General features: G+C 36.0%; 1 protein-coding gene across 2 annotated transcripts in view; it reads left to right on the top strand.

The window, feature by feature from the left end:
• The window catches only part of sbf2 (SET binding factor 2), a 160566-nt gene that overhangs the window by 90218 nt on the left and 48247 nt on the right, over positions 1-22101 (top strand). For both annotated transcript variants that reach the window (XM_042341627.1, XM_042341626.1), the window contains exons 13-17: positions 362-460; positions 1576-1780; positions 2967-3076; positions 6801-6950; positions 16751-16819. In XM_042341627.1, coding sequence (XP_042197561.1) covers positions 362-460; positions 1576-1780; positions 2967-3076; positions 6801-6950; positions 16751-16819 — 633 coding nt within the window. The remainder of the gene's footprint in view (positions 1-361; positions 461-1575; positions 1781-2966; positions 3077-6800; positions 6951-16750; positions 16820-22101) is intronic.

Below are 22101 nucleotides of genomic sequence, written 5' to 3'. Positions count from 1 at the left end.
TCTTGCATTCCAAAAAATAGCCTTTTTTCCCCCTCTTCTAAAATAGTATTTGATTTCCCACTTCAACCAGTTTTTAAAATAAATATTGAAAAGTAACAATGGGGGAATGACCACTGTAACCAGATCGTATAGCGTGCCTGTCTATGACTGAATAACTCTGGGGTCTTTCTGTGATAAGTTATTACTTAAAGCCAAACGTGTCAATATTATTAATAATAATAATATTAATTAGAAAGAGGATAGGGATATCTTCATTTTGAATTGTTTGCGATTTTCATTTTAATTAATTGCAATATTTCCTGATTGTGTAAACAAAAATCAGTTTTGATATGATTTCAATAAATTGATGGTTCTTTTGCAGTTAGTTGCTTTTGATGTGGAAAGAATCAAAGCTGAGGAGGGAAATGCACAGAAAATGTTGAAACACATAAGAGAACTTGCAGAACAGTTGTATAAGAATGTAAGTTTATTTGCAAACTGAACATGTTCTTAATATTTAAGAGTCTTGTGCTTAACCATTCATTATTTAAATGTGTGGAACAGTGCTGTTAATATGGTGAAAGTATCCTTAATATATCAATTTCTCAAACATCGATTGTGGTTTCATTACTTCACATTGGGAATAAACCTAGTCAGAATGTTCATGAGACTTAAGTGCCCTTTTTTAAAAAAAGCCTCTCTTATTTCAAATCAGTTAACATTAAATCTTTTCAGCTGCTTTACTTGATATTTTGTTTCTCATAAACCCACGTTCACCCTTTTGTTTACCAAAACAATGTAAGCATTTGCTTAAATGTAATGTTACTGTGTGACATCTTGATACCTTTGGTATGAAATTTTCAACATTTATACCCAATGCAAGTTAAGCAGTTGTTTTTCTATCCAGATTAGATCTTATATTACCAATAAAAAGCAATCTAATCAGTTATTTGAATCAAACCCGAGAGCCATTGTGTATTGGAAGGATATTTATACAAAGAGAAATTGGGTGATATTGATTCAATACCTTGGGTCAGGGATTAAAATGTTGTCCTTTTAACATTGGAGATACAAAATCAAGTCCATGACAGAGAAATAATGACCAAGACAACAGATCATTTCCTGTGTAATGAACAAAAATTGACGTTGAGCGAATAGTGCGACCTGGAAAGTGAGTTACCCCAGCTGGAGCACTACCATTAATTCAACCCCTTTCCCCGATCCAGAAAAAAATAATTCAGCCCAGAATCCAGTGGGTTCTAAATATCCACATACTACTGGTACTTCTGTACAGCAAGATTACTCGAGACTCAAGGCCTTGCCTTAGTACCTGATTCTTTAAACTCATGGTAGTTGTCGTCTTAAATGATGCTTGTTTACTGTGCTTATCAAATTCAATGTTGTTTTTGTTCAGAAATTATGGCCATTTGTAAACATGATTTCTTCAGTGATTGAAATTTTGTAGTACCAATTCACATTAATATGATGTTATAGTCCACTTAATCTTTATTATGAGTTTTGTAAAGAATAGAATACGTTTGTTTTGAAACCTACTGATGTTATTTGTCCTTTTAAAAAATTCCTTTTATATTTTAGGAAAATCCAAACCCACACATGACATTTCAGAGGGTACCTAAACCAACTGAGGGCTCACATATGAGAGTGCACGTACTTCCATTCCCAAAGATAAATGAGGATAAAGTCCAGGATCTTCTCCAAGAAGGCCTTTCTAAACACCTAAATTCACCTCCTGCTGTTCGGGTTGAAAAAAAGTGTATAGTACCTGCTGGCCCACCAGTTGGTATGTATCAACATTTTGCACTAACTGGAACCTTGAACTTCTGGTAGCAATTTTAATCCTGATAAACACAATTGACTACATGGACTGTTTTGAAAATCAGGTTGTCAAAACGTAACAGAATCATTTGGGTTATGATCTGTGTTTTCCTTTATCCTGTTTATTTTGCTTATACTCTTTGCATGTTTGTAGATGATTTAAGGCACTTATTGTTGTACAATATTGTACAAATAATGACAGGTCTTGTTCCTGTGCACGGTTTAAGGGTTTTCTCCAGGTCTTCAATTATAACGTAATTTTTAAGTCCTAATAAAAATATCCAAATTTCTAAATGGAAAATTTCAGAATTAACTTAAATTTTTACAATTCAAAAATCTATTTTTCATTCCCTCCTTCCTCATTAAAGATTGCAGTGTTGGAGAATCAAACATTTTCCTTTGTATCCATTCCCAATGCAAAATACTCCCAGATCAGATATAGCACAGGTTAAATACAGTTCAGAGATTTCCCTGGTATTCTACACAATATTCTCTAACCCCAAGCCTGAAAGCAACCTGAATGCTTCAGCATTACATTTCTATTTTTGAACTGTTATTGTCCAATTAATGGCAAATTGTGCAATTTTTCTTCAGTGAACTATGCCAGTAAAAATAACTGCCAAAACCAATACTCACAAACCTTATGAATAGTCAGTGGAGACTTCCATTTCATGTCTCTGCACTATATTCAAGAGTTAAAAGGTTGTCTTCTTCCCTTTGGACTGGGACCTTACTTATGCTTAGCAATGTTTGATTCCCTAATTGAAATTTGTATTTTCCATCATGGGAAAATCTAAACTGGGAATCAATTCCATAACTTCCAATCCATGGCACAGACTTTTAATATGCTGCTCTACCGCATCACTGCTTTTAGACTGCGTTGCAAGTCATTTTCAAATTCTTCTACCACCAAATCAGTTTCTGTATCTTTCCTCGTCTTGGCTTCCTGCATCCTCTAGAGTTTGGTTGCCTTTTTGTATGCACAAATGTTTTTGAACATTTTTGAACATCTGTAATAATATGACACAGCGCTATTATTTTTTGTCATTGGTTTTATGATGCATCAATGGTATTGGGAGAATCAATTAACCTCTACTGTTTAAAATGCATTTAGAATAAACTAACAGCATAATATTTTTGTGTTTTTCTAGTGTCAATAATGAATAGGGTTGGATCCATTTTTAACAGTGCACGGAGACTAGAAGTTGTCAGGAATTGCATCTCCTATATATTTGAAAACAAAGTACTGGAGACTGAAAAGGTAAATTTCAATAGTCATCATTGTTAACTTGATCGGCATTCGAATTGTTGATAAGATATTGAATATTTCTAAAATGAATGGAACAATAATACCATAAGTATTTCACTTCAATTACCAGATGTACAGTTCTTGCTCCTGAATTGTGTTGGGAGAATATTATGGTTCTTTTCAAATAAATTCATTTTCATAATAATAATAATAATCCTTGCATTTGATATAGCACCTTATCACATTGTTGAGATGTCTCAAAGCGTTTCACAGAATACAATATATATATATACATACACACATTATTTACATTCTATTATATCATTATATTATAATGTCTGTAATGCCCACTTCCTGAGATGAATAAATAAACTTGTGCACCTATCATAAATTACTGAGGCAAAGAACTTACAATTAACAAGCTCAAATAAGACTGGAGATGAGAAATCTTAGAAATCTGCAGTAGATCAGCATTTGATACAGAAACAAAATTATTTCCTTTGTTAGAGTTAACAGTTGGGAACATTCTTTCTATTAATATATGGGTAACATTAATCCTGAAATAACCTTTGCTTGAATTTGAAACTGTTCCTGTGCAAAGTGACAGACCCTTCCTTTCAGCCTTTGTTTTCGTGTCTTGAAGTTCCTGTTTTGAAGTGCTTTGAGACATCTCAAAGACATCAGGCGCTATATCAAATGCAGGGATTATTTTATTATTATTCCTGGTCTAGAAAACTATGCTTCTGAATTTTCAATTTCAGTCTAGAGATGCCTTAGTTCTTTAACATCCCTGCCCAGCCATAAATGCTACGGAGAGGAAACAGTCTTTCTGAATGAACGATGCAGCTTCAAACAGTATCAAGTGGGCAATAGTAATCTATTTTGTTTAACAAGTGGTTTGTTTCAAGAGCTAGCACAGATTAATCATTTTGACCCCATTAAGAGAAACAAACCCGCTCTTCCAGCATCAAAAAAGGCCTGTGGAGCAAACCAGCAACAAATTACATTTCTACAGAGGCTTTCACATCAGGAGGACGTCTGAACGCAGTGTGCTAACTATTAATTGGAAGGATGATGGGAAGGATTCCCCAATTATAATGGGAGGGCTATTATTTGATTGTTTCAAAATTATCAAGGAGATTATTAATTATTTATCAAAATGCAAGTGACCTTGGCAGAATTGAGCCGACAGCTATTGGCTGGAAAATCAATGATTACCTAGCTAGCTGGGCATTATAGATTGTCAGTTTGGGTTATCCCAAACAAATCTGAGAAGATTTTTCATTACACGGGTCTGGTATTCTTTGCAGCAGGGTGTTATTGCAGTTGATGGTTCCAGTTTAAATTTGATTTTTAAAACGCCTGTTATTATCCAGGCAACGAAAATGAAAAGTGATCGAAACAATGGACGTGATCTACTACCATAATGTTCTGTTTAAGATGTATTTTGCCAAGTCTTACTTCATTCTTTTGAGTACTGAATGTCCTCTGTGGGTTTCAAACTGTGCAAGTATTTCTGCCACACATGGAAAAAGACTTTTTGTCACATTTTAAAATTTGGATATTCTAATATAATTCACCAGGATTCCTTTTCTTTGCTGGTTCATTTTATTCATTTTATTCATTTTAAACAAATTTGGGATGTAATATAGTATCTCGAGTCACAGCGACTATTTCCTATTCCAGCAAATTTACTATTTCAGAAATGTAGGAATTTACAGCACAGAAGAAGGCCATTCAGCCCATCTTGCCCATAGAGGAAAAAGAGACTTTGTATTTCACAATGCGAGAGACAAATTAGTCAACTAATTTCTCTTGGTAACTCATGCACCTAATGGCTGATTACAGAGCATCCATGACATTAGGATTGACCTGAGACCTTTTATCTAATAATAATAATAATCCTTGCATTTAATATAGCGCTTTTCACGTCTTCTAGACGTCTCAAAGCGCTTCACAAAATATATTGTAAAGTGAATTGACTGTATGTGGGCGAAACATGGAAGCCAATTGCGCACAGCAGTATCCCACAAACGGTTGCGGATTGAGTGACCAAATTGTTATTGTTTTTTTATTATCTAAGTTAGATAATGGTGTGTATCATTTAAGGTGAAGGGATTTGGAATGAAAAAAAATTCAAAATGAAATGAGTTGAGGCAGCTTTTTGGAAAAAAAATTATAATTGAATTTTCTTTTAAATTTTTCACAAAAAATCCTTGATCATTAAATGATGAAACTCATGTGCTGATATTTTTAGTCAGCAAATTAGATTAAAAAGCCAAGATTTAATGATTTTAGCCTATATTTTTTAATAAATTGAAGATTTTTTTTAAAAATGATGTAATCAGTGGATAATTTTCAGTAATCTTAGCAACATCCAGAAGAATATGACCTGCTGCTTGTCATCTTAGAGAAAAAGGCAAAAGTGCACTCAGCGCATGAATTCTATTTGTTGTCTTTGGCCTTGTTGTCTTCCTCATTTTGAGACCCAGCCAGTTGCGTGACTTTTTTTTTGTTAGGATTTAGTAGTTCCATGAAGTTGGTTTTCAGGCATGCTTCTCCATAGTGTAATGAAATGTGGTGGAATGAATGCCAGAAATGTTATTACCGAAACGAATATCTGGATTGTCATTTTACTCCATAATTCATATCAGATTGTAAGAACATTTAACCTTTTGTATGTCATGGTGGAGTATGTGTATATCATACATGTCTTAATACATATTTTCATAAGTATTGATAAGGGGTCATTCTTTTACTTGTCCCTTTAACAACATGTCCACTGATTTTGTTGTGTTGTACTTCAGATGCAACATTAACTTTTCAGTACAATCTTAACCCATAACTCTTCCTTTGTACATGTACTCCAGGATTGATAGGATCAAGAGCATGGACCTTCAAATTATTTCTATCACACCTTGATTTCATTCTTGTAATGGGCTATAATGGCAAAGCTTAAGATAACTTAAAGTATCATGGGCAAACTTGACTAAACACCACAATTGTAAATGGTTTCCAAGGAAAGAAGTGTCTCAAATTTTTAAACCACTCAAAAAAAGATGTAACCTCTTCTGGCCCTGATAATCCAAAAGTGACATAGAACAAAGTGGCATATAATATTCTCATTCAAGAATTCCAGGAGAAACCAGTGTTTCCTCTTTGGGAGAATGCAGGGGAATAGGGGAAGGAGGATGATCAAAAGGAGTTATATGTTCAGATGTGCCTTTAAAGAAGGGAGGGACGGAGCGAGTTTCAGAGAATGGGGACAGAATGGCAGAAAGCCTGCCCCACTGATGGTGGCATTGATAGGGTTTGGGGTATATGAAGCAGGCCGGTCAGTGCTTGCTATCAGATACTATTTGATAAAATGTTTCTCAGTTGCTAAACCTCCATACATTTCAGAGGAGTTTTTAAATATTACACTTCCCATCTTCATTAAAAGAAAATTGAAGACACTTTGTTTTTCATGCCAGTTGAATATCTACAATGCCAAGCATAACATATAACATATCCACATTTGGATTTCCTCATTGAGTAATTCTTCAGAGGAAGGGCTACCAATGTTGATTGTTTATGTGGAGAGTTCCAATTAACAAATTAAAAGTGTAGAAATGTTTAGAAATTGCACATTAATTGGAAAGTAACACTGTAATGTAACTGATTGTATTGGAAATAAGATTTCCTTGAGGTAATAACTATGTGATGAGCTTACATATGTAATTGTTTCCCTTGATAGACCCTGCCAGCTGCATTGCGAGCCCTAAAAGGTCGCATAGCCCGTCAATGTCTCACACAAGAGTTAAGTCTTCATGTTCAACAAAATCGAGCGATCCTGGATCACCAGCAGTTTGACTACATAGTCAGAATGATGAACTGTGCATTGCAGGTAACATATGCTTTGCTTTCAATTATAATAATTATTATAAAATTATCGTTGTATTGTGGCAAAGTATTCTGCCATTTATAGTTTAAAAGATTTTTTTGAAAATGAAAATTAAATTGTGTCAATCAGTGCTTTATCAAGGTTGTAATATAGAACAAGAATACTTGTATAAAATGTGTTTGTCTTTTCAAGCTAAATATTCATGGTTATTCAGGGAATATCTATAAAATTATCTTCAGATTACATTGTTTTGTATTTTACTACTCAGTACAGCCTAAATTTTGTCAGTATTTATTTTAAATGATATTTATATACTATAAATACCATGTGGGATTTATAGATATGTGCAGTTGGACATTAGGAAAACAAATCTATTTATGAATTAAAAATAAAACAACTGAATCTAAATTCTGAAAATGCAGGTTAATCAACATCTGAAAGAATGGTTATTTCAGTCATGTTTTGGCTTTGATGGAACTTTTCTGATCAAAGATCTTAGGGGAAACATCAACTTCTTTTTTTATTATTGACCTACTGCAAATTTGCAGTATTATTTTTGGGCATTATCCTGCCTTATTTGAACACATTGACTTGTGTTTATGGCTGCTGTGAGAGGTAATGAAAATAGAACGATTTGTAAGGACAATGTTTATGTGTGAGTTATACTTAGGAGAGTTGTGAACTAATATTAACACCAATGTTTTGAACAAGTATGTCCTGCATTTCTGTAAGAATATTTGGTCTCCAGCGTATGTGGGTAATTGGTATCAAAATGTGTTGTGGATATTCTTATTATTGGTTTGAAATGATGTCTTATGTGAAGACACACTAGTTTCTTTAGAACAAATAAATTGCTGATCAGGGAAACCCAGGGGGAAAGTTTTAAAATAAAAACAGGGGTAAAGTAAGGGGAAGTTAAAAACAAAGGATCCAAATCTTACCATAGAATTGTCCATGAATGCATGATGTCAGGGATAGATGCATAACTGCAATTAAGTTTTATCCCACAAAAGCTCAACTGAAATGCAAGGAACATCAGTTTTTCATTGCAGACTCGCGCTACAAATCAATTTGATCCAAAGTCAGTTGCACTGTTTCCAATTAAAACTGTGTTAAATACAGAATAATGTTTTCGATAACATCACAGTCACACATAAACCTGTATCTTCTAATGTGGAGTAATGGAATGAATCATTTAGGTTGTCTCATGATGTCTTAAAAACACTTTTGATCACCCAAAGCATCACTAGCTTCTTCATTTTCATGAACTCTAACAAACAGTGGTGTTGTTGTTGCTGTTGATGTTGCCAGCAGCAGTCTGTTGAGCAGCAATCAAGTTGTGGGTAATTTCCAGTGTCCCGTCTACGAAAGAATTTTTAGAAAACCTAGTGATGATGCATAAGCCTTTGTGCCAGATTTTTATTTTTTATCCAAACATGTGGGGAAGTTTACATTTTTCAGAGCAAACTTTCAGCTATTCCAATATGATTTTGAGTAGTGCTGAGATTTCTGGGTTTGAGCCATGAATGTTTTAACCATTAGCCTGCACAGTACAGAAAGGTGCGTCAGAGCACTCTGGGAAAACACAAAAAATATCAACTTCACTTGAAATTCCTGTGGATCCACGTTTCTACCTGCTGCATACAGTGCAAAAAGAGCAAAATGTAAGCTCGTCAACTAGCGTTGCTCGTGCAAAGAAAATCTTTCCTTTCCCCCCCATCCAATGCAGAAGAGTGCCACTTCCAAGAAAATCTATTAATGATATTGTACAGCATTAACTGCTGAATTCCTCTTATTACCCAAAAAAAATTCTTTATGAAATTGCTGTTGACTAGATCCTGAACACAATTCTGCTTCTGGCAGCACTCAGCATAACCTACTGTTCTGGATCGGCTAAATCTAATCAAAATATTTATGAACAATGTCATGGCATGTCGTGGTCATTTTCTGAAATCTGTTAAGTTTCATTTTTCAATATGTAACGCCTGATGGTATTGCGAATGTTTGTAAAGTCTAGAAATTAATTTTAACATAAATTTTAAAGCCTGGCTTCGTTGGTTACACTCTCGCTTCTGAGTCAGAACTTTTAACTCGATGACTAGACTCAAGTGCAGTGCTGGGAGTGTGCTGCATTGTTGGATAATAATAATAATAATCCGTGAATTTGATATAGTGCTTTTCACGTCTTCTAGACATCTCAAAACGCTTCACAGGATATACTGTAAAGTGAATTGACTATATATTTGTGGGCAAATGTGCCGTCCTTTGCAACAGATGCGACAATGAGGCCCCCTCTGCCATGAAAGGGGGACATTAAAGCTCCCTTGACACTATTTGAAAATAGAATGGAGTTTCTCCCAGTGTCCTAGCCAACAATCTGCCAAATAAAAATTGGTCATTTACTCCATGGCTGCTTGTGGGACATTGCTGTGTGTAAATTGGCTGTAACGTTCAACTACAAAATACACTGGCAATATATCCTGTACAATATATCCTATGATGTGCTTTGAGACATCCTCCTGAAGCGTATCAAATATAAAGATGGTTAGGCATTTTCTAAAAAAAATTAACTCAACCATTTGATGGCTGCTATTAAAATCTCTGAAGATCTTACTGCTAGTTGATTCGTACTAGATGATAGGATGCAATAAGAGGGAGTATACGCTTCCAGAATCAAGTTATGCTTTGATAATATCTTTATGCTCAGGAAAGTCTGTTCTAACTCGGTTGGGAATTTTTTTTATGTGTGCTGCAGCTGTTTTCTGGCTCCAGTTTGTGTGGATTTGACTTGCTTTCTTTGAACTAATGAGGTAGCTTGGTTTGTGGCACGTAATATTGGCCTGGTTTGTGTTCTCACCAGAAGTCTCCAGCTCTCCTGATCTGCTTATGTGAGAAACAACAAGTACACTGATAAATGCTCACAATGATTCTGAAATCTCAGATAAGTGCACATCCCTGTGAGGTCAGCTCCTGTAAATAATGATGTGTGATCAAGTCTATAATTTCATCTCTTGTAGTACACCCTTTGAGAATAGCTGCAGTAATTTTTAATCATATTTCAAATACTTGTAATTTTTTTTAACAGAAAAGCTAAATCATTTTGAAGCTCAAAAGAATGGAGACAGTTTACCATAGTGCCATTACAAATTAATGCCAGTTTGGATTTGTACCGTTATGCACAGATGTAAGTTCTGTCTTTCCCTTCATTGTTCGATGAAGGCAAAATTCCTCGTCAGCAGAAATATACGTTGAGAAGATGATTTAATCGAGCCACAATGATGCATTTTAATTTATGCCAGTTCCCAAGAAGAGAGCACAATTATATTTCTGTTGGCACCATGTGGCAGTCAGCCGGGTTGAGATAAATACTTGACTTGCAAAGTTCCAGCTGTGTGACTTTGTTAAATATAGGACATAATGAAATATTAACCTTTCCAGAGAAAATATTCAGAGGAATACAAAGACTTGGCTACCTGCATCAGTCTTCCACCCCACCCCCTGATGACTACTGTAATAGGTATTTTGCTTTTAAATCCTTTTGTTCAATAATTGCACTATGCATTTTCATTTTCTTTTCTTTCAATTCCTTTCTTATCTCCTACAGTTAGTTGAAGGTATAACAAATGTTTTCATGCACGAACATTTTATCCTCCAGAACTGGCAATTTATCCTTTCTAGAGTATTCTGCTTTTCTTCTCTCCAGCAGTTGAACTGCAAATTCTCACTGGATTGAAAGGTTGGATTATCAATCCCATTTTGTTTTCCAAGTGAATAAGAATGAAACAAAAATTTGTGTCTTGGGGCTGTTCTAAAATTGCTGCATTCTAATGAAGAAGTATATTCGGTAATGAAAACTGTGCTGAACTTTAACTCAAAATCCTGCTCATAATCTACTACTGATACTAAACAGATTAGGTGATGAAAGCTCCAAGTCTTAACGCCAAAACTTATTGCAAAATCATGGACTTTGAAACTCCAACATTTGAGTTTTACACATCATGCAATCAGTGGCAGTTTTGTGTTGAGTCTGACCAGAGAAAACTCATTCCACAACCAATAGTTGTGAATGACACGGAACTTACAGCACGGTAATAGACCCTTCGGCCCAACTCGTTGATGTTTATACCTCACCCACCCCTCCTAGTCCCCTCTCCCATACCCCTCTATTCCCTTCTCCCTCACCGATGATTCAAATTGTTGCTTAAATACTTTGATGCTTTTTTGCTTCATCCATAGCTTCCCACAGTGAGCCACCACCACCCTCCATGTAAAGAATTTTACCTAAACTTCCTTTTAGTACTGATACAGTTATTTTATGCTTGTGTTCCCTTCCCTTCTCAGCATGTTTTCCAAATATGGAACATGAATTTTTGTTTGTCCCCTAAGAACAACAACAAGATTACATTTGTATAGCGCCTTTCACGTCTATTTTATTTTCCTAAGGCTTGTTAAATGAACAACATGTTGTACTTTGACATTGTTTTCATATTATCTATTTACCATTTCAGTGGATTGATCTAAAAGTCAACATTGGTTATAAGATATCTGGTTCATTTAAGACCTAGAAGAATATATTTAGGATGTCTTCTGCTTAAATATGATTTTAAGGCACTTAGGCCCTTAGCCCAGTGAAAGGCACTTAAGACCATAGCCCATGTGTTAATGTTTATATATTGCCTTAATAAATTCAAATTCTATTTTATATCAATTTTCCCGTAACCAAAGCCAATTCCATTCCCAGCAGTGTGACTTACTGACATGAGATCATTGAAATGTCACTTAAGATCAATATATTTAAAAATTTCAGTGTAAGATTGTTTTGAGACTTTCTTCCACCTCTCAACTTTGTTTCAAAATAGTTTTGTAAAGGCTGCACACCAGTGTTGAAGGGTGTACATTTTTCGACATTTCCTGTTTAACTAGTTTTATGAGGCACGCTTTTGTTGCAATGCTCGATCATTGCAAGGAACCTCAGTCTCTGAGTTAAGAAACAAATCAATTAGACGCTTGATCTAGCGGCCTGAAAATCTCTCATATTCTTAGCCTTACGAATATTGGCTGAAAATGCAAGATTGGAATTTTGTTTCATTTAGAAGTCTTTTTGTGTTGCTTTTTAAGAACTTGTCAGGGTGGCTTCTTGAGGTATCTCAATGCCTTTAAAAGAAAGTAACCGTTTGCTTTCGTTCTGGCTTTACAAGCAAAGTAGGCAGATGTCAGAAATAACATCCGAGTGCACACGATGTATCATCAATTTATGGTGCCACCATTCTATGTTATATGTATTTTTATATTTAACCAAATGTTGTAGTACCGATGTGATAAAACAACAGGACAGGACATTATTAAAGTTTATATTTAAAGTGACACTTGCCAGTGGAATTTTTCCTTTGGAGTTTCCAGCAGAATTCCCTAGAAACATTTCGGAGAATTGTGAACAGCTCAATGAGAAAAAGACTACAAGTCTTTACAGTTCAAAGCTTATTCGAGAAAACCTTTTGGGAATTGTGTAAGAATAGACACGATTTGTGAGAAAATGGGTCAAGGAGTTTGCAAAAACTGTATTGTGCTGAATGAAATTTGCCAATGAGTTCATTTGTGTGGCTAATTCTTGAAACCAAGTGTTTGCAGACAGATGAAAATAAACTTCCAGTCAAATAGAAGAGATTATTTATGGGAGAATTGGAGTGGGGTGAGGGGAGAGAAGAATTTTTGAAAAATCTTGTGTTTGCCATAATAAAAGAAGCATCTTAGTTTGCATGTGAATGTTAACCATAGGAACAGTCAGTAGCATTCTTATTGTAGATAATAATATTAGTAAGATCTGAATATTGTTCTGAGCAATTCTAAAAATGCTGTTGTTCAATATAGGATTGAAGGATTGCAATATACTATATGTTCAGTTCTTTAAGATCAATGGTAATTCATTATGCAAAGTTCTTTGAGACTTTAATGTGATAAAGCACTACATCAAATGCAATTATTGCTATTTGTTTTGGTCAGACACCTCAGCTTATCAGGTTATGTGAGATTTATTGGTCAGCTGGGTGTCTAACACATGCAGAAAACCATAACCATGCATTATGGTATCTAAACCAAACTGAGAATTCCATGCATCCCACTTATACATGGAAATTCCAGAGATAAATTGTTGGAATGGATTGTGTACTCTCCCTGGAGGGACACATCCTGCTTACCTTATTCCGGAGAGTATTTGGCACAGGTTAACAAGAACCAAGACTTGGGGACCCCAGGGTATACGTTAGTGTACTGCTGGAGTCCAACCAGCTAAATCACATAGCCTGCCATTGATACCACTGTCTGACAACTTTTCCCACCGCTTGTCCAGCTCGGACCACCCTACCCATTAGGGCTTTAGCTTGCAGGTTAACAGGAGCTGAGTGGGAGGATTTCTTGCCCCCAGTAACTGGTCTGCCCTTCCAAGTCCTGCCAACGAGCCAGGCTGTGAAATACTATGGTCATTTATGTAACTTGACACCCAAGTGATTTTTCAAACAACCGGTGGTGCATGTAAATCAAATAGAATATTTATTTTGTAGCATTAAGATCTTAACTAGATTGGAAAGATAACAATCTTGTATTGATAAAAGGAAAAACTCTGAATGCTGCAAAATGTGTACACAGCTTTTCAATCGGCATCTGAACAAGACAAGAGTATATTTGTCTTTAGCCTCTTTATTATAACAATTTAATAAATCCTGTAAAGGATCAGTCAGCAATTTGACACATACCAACTACTAACTTTTAAATTTACTGGTTGGGTGAATGTGTTTTGCTCTGTAAGTCAACAGTTTGCATTTACATAACGCATGCTGCAGTTATACAGCAGACTTATCAGAGATTCATTAACATTTCCCTTTCTACATTGCAAGTGCTGTAGTACAACTGCATTCTGACTACAACTATTGCAAAACAAACTTTTGACCTTAAACATTTAAGCATAAAAGTTCATGAATAGTTCAATTGACTGACCTTCAGGTATTTTAGCATTATTAAAGAGTTGGCGTGACTCCCAGTTTTAAATAATGTTATAAATTAACCAGGATTCAATACTGGTTAGCAGAGTTGTTTGCATGTCTGCTTTATTTGGATTAAGTCCAGAGGGAGAGCAATGCGGAGCCAGCAGTAAAGCTGCAATTTGCTGACTTACATTGCCTTGGTATATTAACTGCATGAAATCAATGCCCATGATATAAATGCAATATTAACAATAAAACTTCAAAGAGCTATTGATTAAGAGACTTTCAGTGCAATTTAACAGATGCTCTGTATTTTTGTAATATAAAGGATGTGCAATTTAAATAACATTTTATATTGCAAAGCAGCTTCTATCTTAAGAATAGCTACTTTTAAATATATAATTACTGTCTGCTTTGATCTGCTCAACTACATCAATGAAACCAAACTAAAATCTGATTATGAGAAGGAGAAATCCGTAACTTGCCATGTTCTGATTGTTGGTTGGGAATGAATTCATGAATCCACCTCCCGCTTGGATTATCCCACCAGTCTCCCCAGCTCCACCATTCGCAAGATCCAGCTCATTCAAAACTCTGCTGCCCACATACTGACCCAAACCAAACTCCGTACCCACATCTCACCAGTTCTGGCTCCACTGGTTCCCCATCACCGAACGGATCGACTTCAAGATCCTCACTCTCGTGTTCAAATTCATTCACTCCCTGGCACCTCCCTACCTCTCTGACCTCCTCACTCCCCAATCCACCACCCTTCGCATTCGCTCGACTGGCATCAGCTTCCTGCTCGTCCCTCGCACCCTCCGCCCCACCAACGGAGTTCGCACTTTCAGCCACTATGCCCCGAAACTCTGGGACACTCTTCCTTAATCCCTCCAACTTGTCCCCTCTCTCCCCTCTTTCAAGTCCCGTCTGAAAACTTCCCTGTTCGACCGTCATTACGGCCATCTATCCCCTCCCCCCCAGCTTGGAGTCAGGCTCCACCAGTGTTAAGCACTCTGAGACACTACCTTGCGTGGATGGCCTATATAAGTGCAAATTGTTGTTGGTGTTGAGTTACTGAACTCTTAAGCAGAGTTATAGGTATCACACTATAAAATAATAATAATAATCCTTGCATTTGATATAACGTTTTTCACATCTTCTAGACGTCTCAAAGTATATAGAATATACTGTAAAGTGAATTGATTGTATATTTGTGGGCAAAATGCGACAGCCACAAACAGTTGTGGATTATTATTGTTTTTTTTGAGGGATTATAATCCCCAGAAAAGCAATCTGCCAATCAATTTACAACTGGGTCCTACGTACTGCTGGGTAAGCAGAGGAGTGGAGTAAGGAAATTTGCCCAACATTTCACCCTGCCGGGAATAAAACCCAGGTCTCTTGCTTGCAAGGCAAGTGCTCTAACCACTGAGCTACAGGACTCCAATTAAACGATACTTAAGTGGCTTGTAAGTGGTGTTCAAAACTCAAGAGCATTCTGCAATCTTGATCACACTTCCAGCAGTTATTTTTAATTATTTTATAATGTGTGTTTTGATTTTTCCAGTCAGGTTTTGTCATTGAATTTCAGGTCTTCTGCCAAGTGAGATTTGGCATGCAGTTTTTGTGTACAATTTGTTTCAAACAAGATTATGATGTTAGACTATGTTCTAATGGTGTTGGCCGACAGTATCAATAGATTTTACTAAAATTTGCCAACCATGAAAAAACATTCATTTGATATTAAATGTTTTCTTAAAACATTTTCTTCCATTCGTCTTATCTGTCCTTATGTGAAGGAATATTGGTTTATGATTCTATAGTCTTTCGTGCCTCATGGAAATGCCCATTTTTTAATCTAACACGTGACATCTAAATTCAGTGAGCAGTTCATCCACGGAAACATCTTAGGTCATTGGTCTTTGTGATAATTGCACATTCAGTATAACTCCCCCCCATGTAACATACAGTATATGCACAATTTCCAATTTCAGTAATCATTTGCAAAGCAAAAGTACTGTCTTTTTTAAAATATAAAAATAGTTAATTGGCACATAAATTGTTGATTATCAACAAAACAAGTCAAATTATTGTGGAATTCTCTTGAGTGTTTCACGTCAATGTGATGGCCTGCTCGTGAAATTTTGTTTAAGTAGTACATTTAATTAAATAATGCCCTTGCAGTGTTCAAAAAGTGCTTGGGAACATTAAAAAGCAGCTGTTGTAGTTTAAAATTTGGACACAGTCTACAAGAATGGAGCCCTGCTGTGGCCTAAAAGTCAAAGTGCATCTTGGCATTCCAAACATTTCCTCAGTCAAAGATTACAACCTGATTTTTGTGAACTTTATAGCTGTGGGCCTCATGACGGGATTCAAAAACATCCACGGCATTTGGTTAAAATAACTCCGATGTGTTGAGCCGTTTTGGATGAACTGTTGGTCTTGATTAATGTCTCCAAAACTAATGTTAATACTCTTGGGTGGAATAATCTTGATTAAAATTAAATTTTTTGTGGAGGAGTTGCAGTGATGTATATATTCACCTTTTTGGGGAGGGTTTTTCCTCACAGTTTACCGCAAATTCCTTTCCATGTTACTCAATCAAAACTGAACTTGTGTGTCCCACTAGTCCACTAAAAATTAAGTGATGGATCCCTGAAGATTGCCTCCAGTAAATTGTTGTTAGTGGGCACTAAACTTATTGTGTTCTGCCTCTACCTCAAACTGCTTCAAACAGGTGGGTGGTTTTGAGTCTAGATAAGTTGAGTACAAAAGTAGAATGTGATGCCTCAAGATTCACAGTTTCCTGTTAATTTCTTCTAGGATTGTTCAGCTTCAGAAGAATACAGTGTTGCAGCCGCATTGCTACCACTGACAACAGCATTTTACAGGGTAAGTCCCATCAATTATGCGCTGAATTCTCCTGATCATTCGTGCCCTTTCTCCCTTTTTGGCCTAACCCCAAGTTCTTCATGTCCCACCCCCACCCCTGAAAAAAAAAGGTTTGTGTGCACAGGCAATTATGAGTCAACCTCTCACCGTGAAAGGTGCTATAAATATGTAAATTATGTTTGATTACATTCATTTGCCATTACTTTTGCCACCCAGCCTGAATATATTTTGTGCAATTTGCACATCTCAATTCTATCAACTGGAGTCACAAAAGGCTATTGGAATATAATTGAGAGTTAAACCATTCAGGGTTGAGTGCATCCTGAAGCTTTCAAAATGAGTTTCTTCTTCAAAGCATTGTAAATTCAAAATAGCACTGTCAAATTTTAATATTGATTGTTACTTTTAATTGTTTAATAAGTCTTGTATTCATTTGAAGAAACAGAATTTTCTGTTTTACTTGTGGTGAATAAGTCATTGTTTTATTACTATCTGTCCTCTTATATAATGTGGGTCTGTATAACACAGAGCACAGAGAACTCACAGTATACCAGAAGTGCAGTGCAGTACTGACTGGCTGGTTTCCAGCACACAGATACAAAAGCAGCAGCCTAGCAACTGCTGGAAATGCTCACAAGAGTGGTGGCAGCTGACTGCATGTGCAGTGTGCTTTAAAGATCATAGTTGGGCCCTTGCAATCCAAAAGTGTTGATCAAGGGTCATTTTTTAACATGGCTTGTTATAAAGCAGGTTCTGATGCTATGGACCTCCTAAAACCATGTTATTATTGTGCCCGTCTGTATTAAATTGCGGACTGACATCTGCTGTTACCGTACTGTATGTTACTGATATCTGCTTTCAGTAGCTGGTATACTGTGGTGAATGTAGTTTATAATTTGCATGGATAATGGAGCTAACAATATTGAAGGCTGGTTAAATATGAAGCTTATTTTTCCAGTTGCTGCCTCTAAATGAATGCTCACAGAATTGTTGTGTCCTTTGACTTCTGAGGTGTTAGTCATCGCTGTGCAGTTCTGTTGTTCCCTTCATGCAGCATCACCTGTGGGCTCATTCACATCCAACAGACTGGTTTGATTCAAGGCCAGAGTACAGTCTGGAGAGGAATCAACAGCAGTTGAAATAGGCACTTGCCATTTTGCATTTTTGTTAACTACAAGATGATCATGGGACTTGATCATTCCATCTCAGAAACCTGAAGCTTTTTGCTTGCCAGGCATTTGGTCTCTGATTAGGAGAAGACCCAAAAGTCTATTTATTCTAAGCCAATTGGTTGGGGCTGCCTCCCTGGTCATGAACAGCTCTCCCAGAATTAGTGACTTCCTTGTGTTTTTCTAGAATGGTACTAGGAATGGAAACTATCATAGAAATAACTGAAATGGCATGATACATTTTGGATAGACTGGATGATGAGCACCTCAATTCGCATTATTAGCATGAGGGACCGGCTTCAGAACAATGCATTTTCCCTTCAAGACCCTGAGCCAGGCTTTGTTTTTATTAAGAGTACATAGAATTGTGTGGGAATTATCCCATGATTCTTATAAAACTTGTTCTGCTGGAGTTAACCACACAATAAAACTGAAATGGACTCTTGTCAGAAGTATGGAGAAAACATATGCCCATTTATTTTGCATTTTTTAAAAATAATTATTATGTTTTGTCAGTGATGGCTTGAACATGTGAATAAGATATATATCCAGAGGCAAGTGTGCTCTATAAAATGAAGGTACTGCAACTGTAAATGTATGGAACGATGTTTAGTCATAGCAACGGTAATCAACCGTACATTAAACTCTGCAGTTGGAAAGTATATTGACAGGATGTAATTCTGTTTAAGATGGAATGTGTTGGCAGAAGTACCGCATATCTACAAATTATAGACAGCAAATCATCATGAAGTTTATTTTGAAAGGATAAGAGAACATCTTGATTCATTTTTAGTGAAGAAAACAAGCATTTTGATACTTTTTGTTTGTGTAATGCAGAAGATTGTTTTGAGAGGAATTCAGCGGAACATTGTAATTTGACTTTGAAGCAAGATTAATACTTTCCTATTACCATCACACTGTGCAAATTAACCCTCTCCAGCCAAGGTTAAACAATATTTTAACGCTGGATTTAGTGACCTTGAGGGAATTTTTTATTTAAATTGAGGCATGTGTTCAGATTATCAGGAATATGAATCTGGAATTCTTTTGAAACATAAGTAACTCATTAACTTTGTTTATTTACTTAAAAAATTCAAGCACTGTAGACATCCCCTGTCCCCATCAGACATTTGGTGCTTGAGAATATATCTGAAGTGAAATGGTTCTTTGAACAATGAACCTAATAGGCAAACGTACAATAAATATAGCTGTGTAACAAATGCTGTTCTGAAAATTTTAAATGTACTCATTATTGGTATCTGAGAAATAGTACGAGTTTTTGAAAAGAAAAAGTTTAAGGGATAGCTCTTTCAAAGAGTTGGCACAGACACGATGGGGCGAATGGCTTCCTTCTGTGCTGTAACGTTTCTATGGTTCTACAATGCTGAATGAGGTTTCTTATACAAATCTTAAGTATTTACTGCAATTAACATACGATTTGACTCCTGGTGTAAATTGTATATAAAGCATTTATTTACTATTGCACTGCCTTCAGCTATTTAGCCAACCTTTCCCTGCACTTTCAGACAAAAATGAATAATGTACAGTTTCCTGGCATGGTTAAAACTATATCAAAAGCCTTTACACCAACTTGCAATTTTGTCTTACTGATCATTGCCACAAACGTGCCTTATATTAGTTGCTGTCTCTTGATCTTTCTCTTCAAGATCCAGATCTTAACTCTTAACTTTACATTGTGAGGAAGTACTTCATTGTCATGTTTTTGGTGCTGCAGCTTCTGCAAATGCTTGAATTTATAATAATAATCCTTGCATTTGATATAGCGCTTTTCATGTCTTCTCGACATCTCAAAGTGCTTCACAGAATAGACTGTACAGTGAATTGACTGTATATTTGTGGGCAAAACCTGGAAATATGTCTGCCTGACTCAGTTGGTAGCATTATTACCTCTGAATCAGAAGATTGTGGGTTCAAGTGCCACATTGGAACTTTAAGGTTATAGTCTGATATTTGAATGCAGTGTTAGGGATTGTGCTGTGCTGCATTAGATGCAGGTTCTGTAGGTACTGTCCTTCAGATGCAATGTTAAACTGAGGATGTATCTGGCTGTTCTGGTGGACACTTAAAATCAAATGGCACTACTTGATAAAGGAAGGGTGTTTCTCTCAGTGTCTTGGCCAACAAATGGTCATCCACTGCAAGGCCGTTTGAGGGAGGTTGTGCACAAATTGGATGCCACATACACTTATATATATAGAATCACTACATTTTGTTTAAGATGGAATGTGTTGGCAGAAGTACCGCATATCTACAAAATATAGACAGCAAATCAAGAAAACAAGCATTTTGATACTTTTTGTTTGTGTGATGCAGAAGATTGTTTTGAGGGGAATTCAGCGGAACATTGTAATTTGACTTTGAAGCAAGATTAATACTTTCCTATTACCATCACACTGAGCAAATTAACCCTCTCCAGCCAAGGTTAAACAAGGTTTTAACACTGGATTTAGGAGACTTCCCATTCCACAAGGAATCTGGTTAGACCTCTTGTGAAAATGCTTTGTATTAGATGCGGGCTATATGGTCTATTCCTTCAATTGCGAGAAAACTGACAGCCAAACATTGCTGTTAATATGTGAAATCGCATCCTGGCATTTAGCAAGCTGTAGAAGATCAATGCAAAGAGGCCAGAAAGAATTGAATGTGGTTTGCTGCTGGTGGTGGTGGTGGTGTTGTTGCTGGGTGTTTATGTAATTTTGATGAAAGGACAGGCCATCAAGTTTGAACTTTCCTGCTCTAAATCAAAAGGATTCTTTTAATTGCTATAGATTAACTCATTATTTACTTTGTTTTAATCTGACTTCATCTTTAATCAAGTATTTTGAAAGAAAAGTACGACGATTATAGAGGAAGATCTCAATCACTGAAATATATCTAGTGAATGGAATGGATTGTTTGAATGGTTGGGATGATGGAAGCCAAACACAAGGATAACATGCACGGGTTAAAATTTTAAATGCTAAAGATTTCACCTGGTAGAGGTCTTGGATTTCTGCCTCTGGGCTGATTAGCTTTCACATTTTCAGCATGAAAACATTCAACTATACTGCTAATAAAGCTAGTTTAATATCAGGAATGCTTTTATTACTATAATATTAACATTAACCATGACATGAGAACAAGTTTCATTTATTCGCTAGCTTCATGTGGGTAGCATCTCAAGAGAGCTTAAATTATTAACAGTAGCATACTAAAATAAATACAGACCCATTTTAAAAGGCGAGTGCCATGTTATCCCTTTTTATTTGTTCTCTCTTCTTTCTTATTTTCTCTTGTGTTTTAACTTGTGTTTGTCCAGCAGTTTTTATAGTAACTAGCTAATGACAAAAGAAAACCCAACAATTTTGTTTAATTGGTAATAAACATAATTTCACATAGCTACAAGTGAAATGTCATGCATCTCACTAGAATAGTCAAAAATGATTAAATTTATTGGGTGTTATGAAGTTAAGTTATTATAAACAGGTTTGCAAGCTATTGAAACATTTTAAAATTTGATGGAAAACAGAAGTGCCATTTAAGCACCATTGACTGTCATTTTCATAAAAAATTCAAGCCCCATTCATGAGGGAACGGAATGATAAATTATTTCTTGAAGGTGAATGCTTTTTATTTGTGAATTATTCTTCCCATAATAATGAATTTCATGGTAATCTTTTACATGTATCTGTTTTGTGAACTAATGTCCAAATTATAATATGTTGCACGGTTAGGGAAACTCTGAAAATAAACACTGCTGGAGAAGGAAGAATGATCAGTTATTGACTGTGAGTACCAGCTGACACTTATAGAGGCCAAAATAGAATAGGAATCATTGAAGGACAAAGCAACTTAAAGCACGGGGCATATTTTCAGATTGACTGACTATTTGCATGTAGCCAGATCATATACTGGTGGGTAAAGATGTAGAGAAGTGAAAATTGTGTTACTGTATTTCCAAAGACAGCCTGATGCCAAAGAATACATTTTTGGGTGTTTGGTGGTAACAGGTTAACCTTGGATTACTTCACTTAAGGGAATGAGCAACCAGGGATAAGGAGAAGCCGCATGCCTTCTGTTTAAGTTGTTTCTTTTAGTATGACAAGCAGCCAA

The sequence above is a fragment of the Callorhinchus milii genome, unplaced genomic scaffold (assembly GCF_018977255.1).
Source record: "Callorhinchus milii isolate IMCB2004 unplaced genomic scaffold, IMCB_Cmil_1.0 Scaffold17, whole genome shotgun sequence".
Taxonomy (NCBI): domain Eukaryota; kingdom Metazoa; phylum Chordata; class Chondrichthyes; order Chimaeriformes; family Callorhinchidae; genus Callorhinchus; species Callorhinchus milii.
This window is presented reverse-complemented; position numbering and strand designations above follow the sequence as displayed.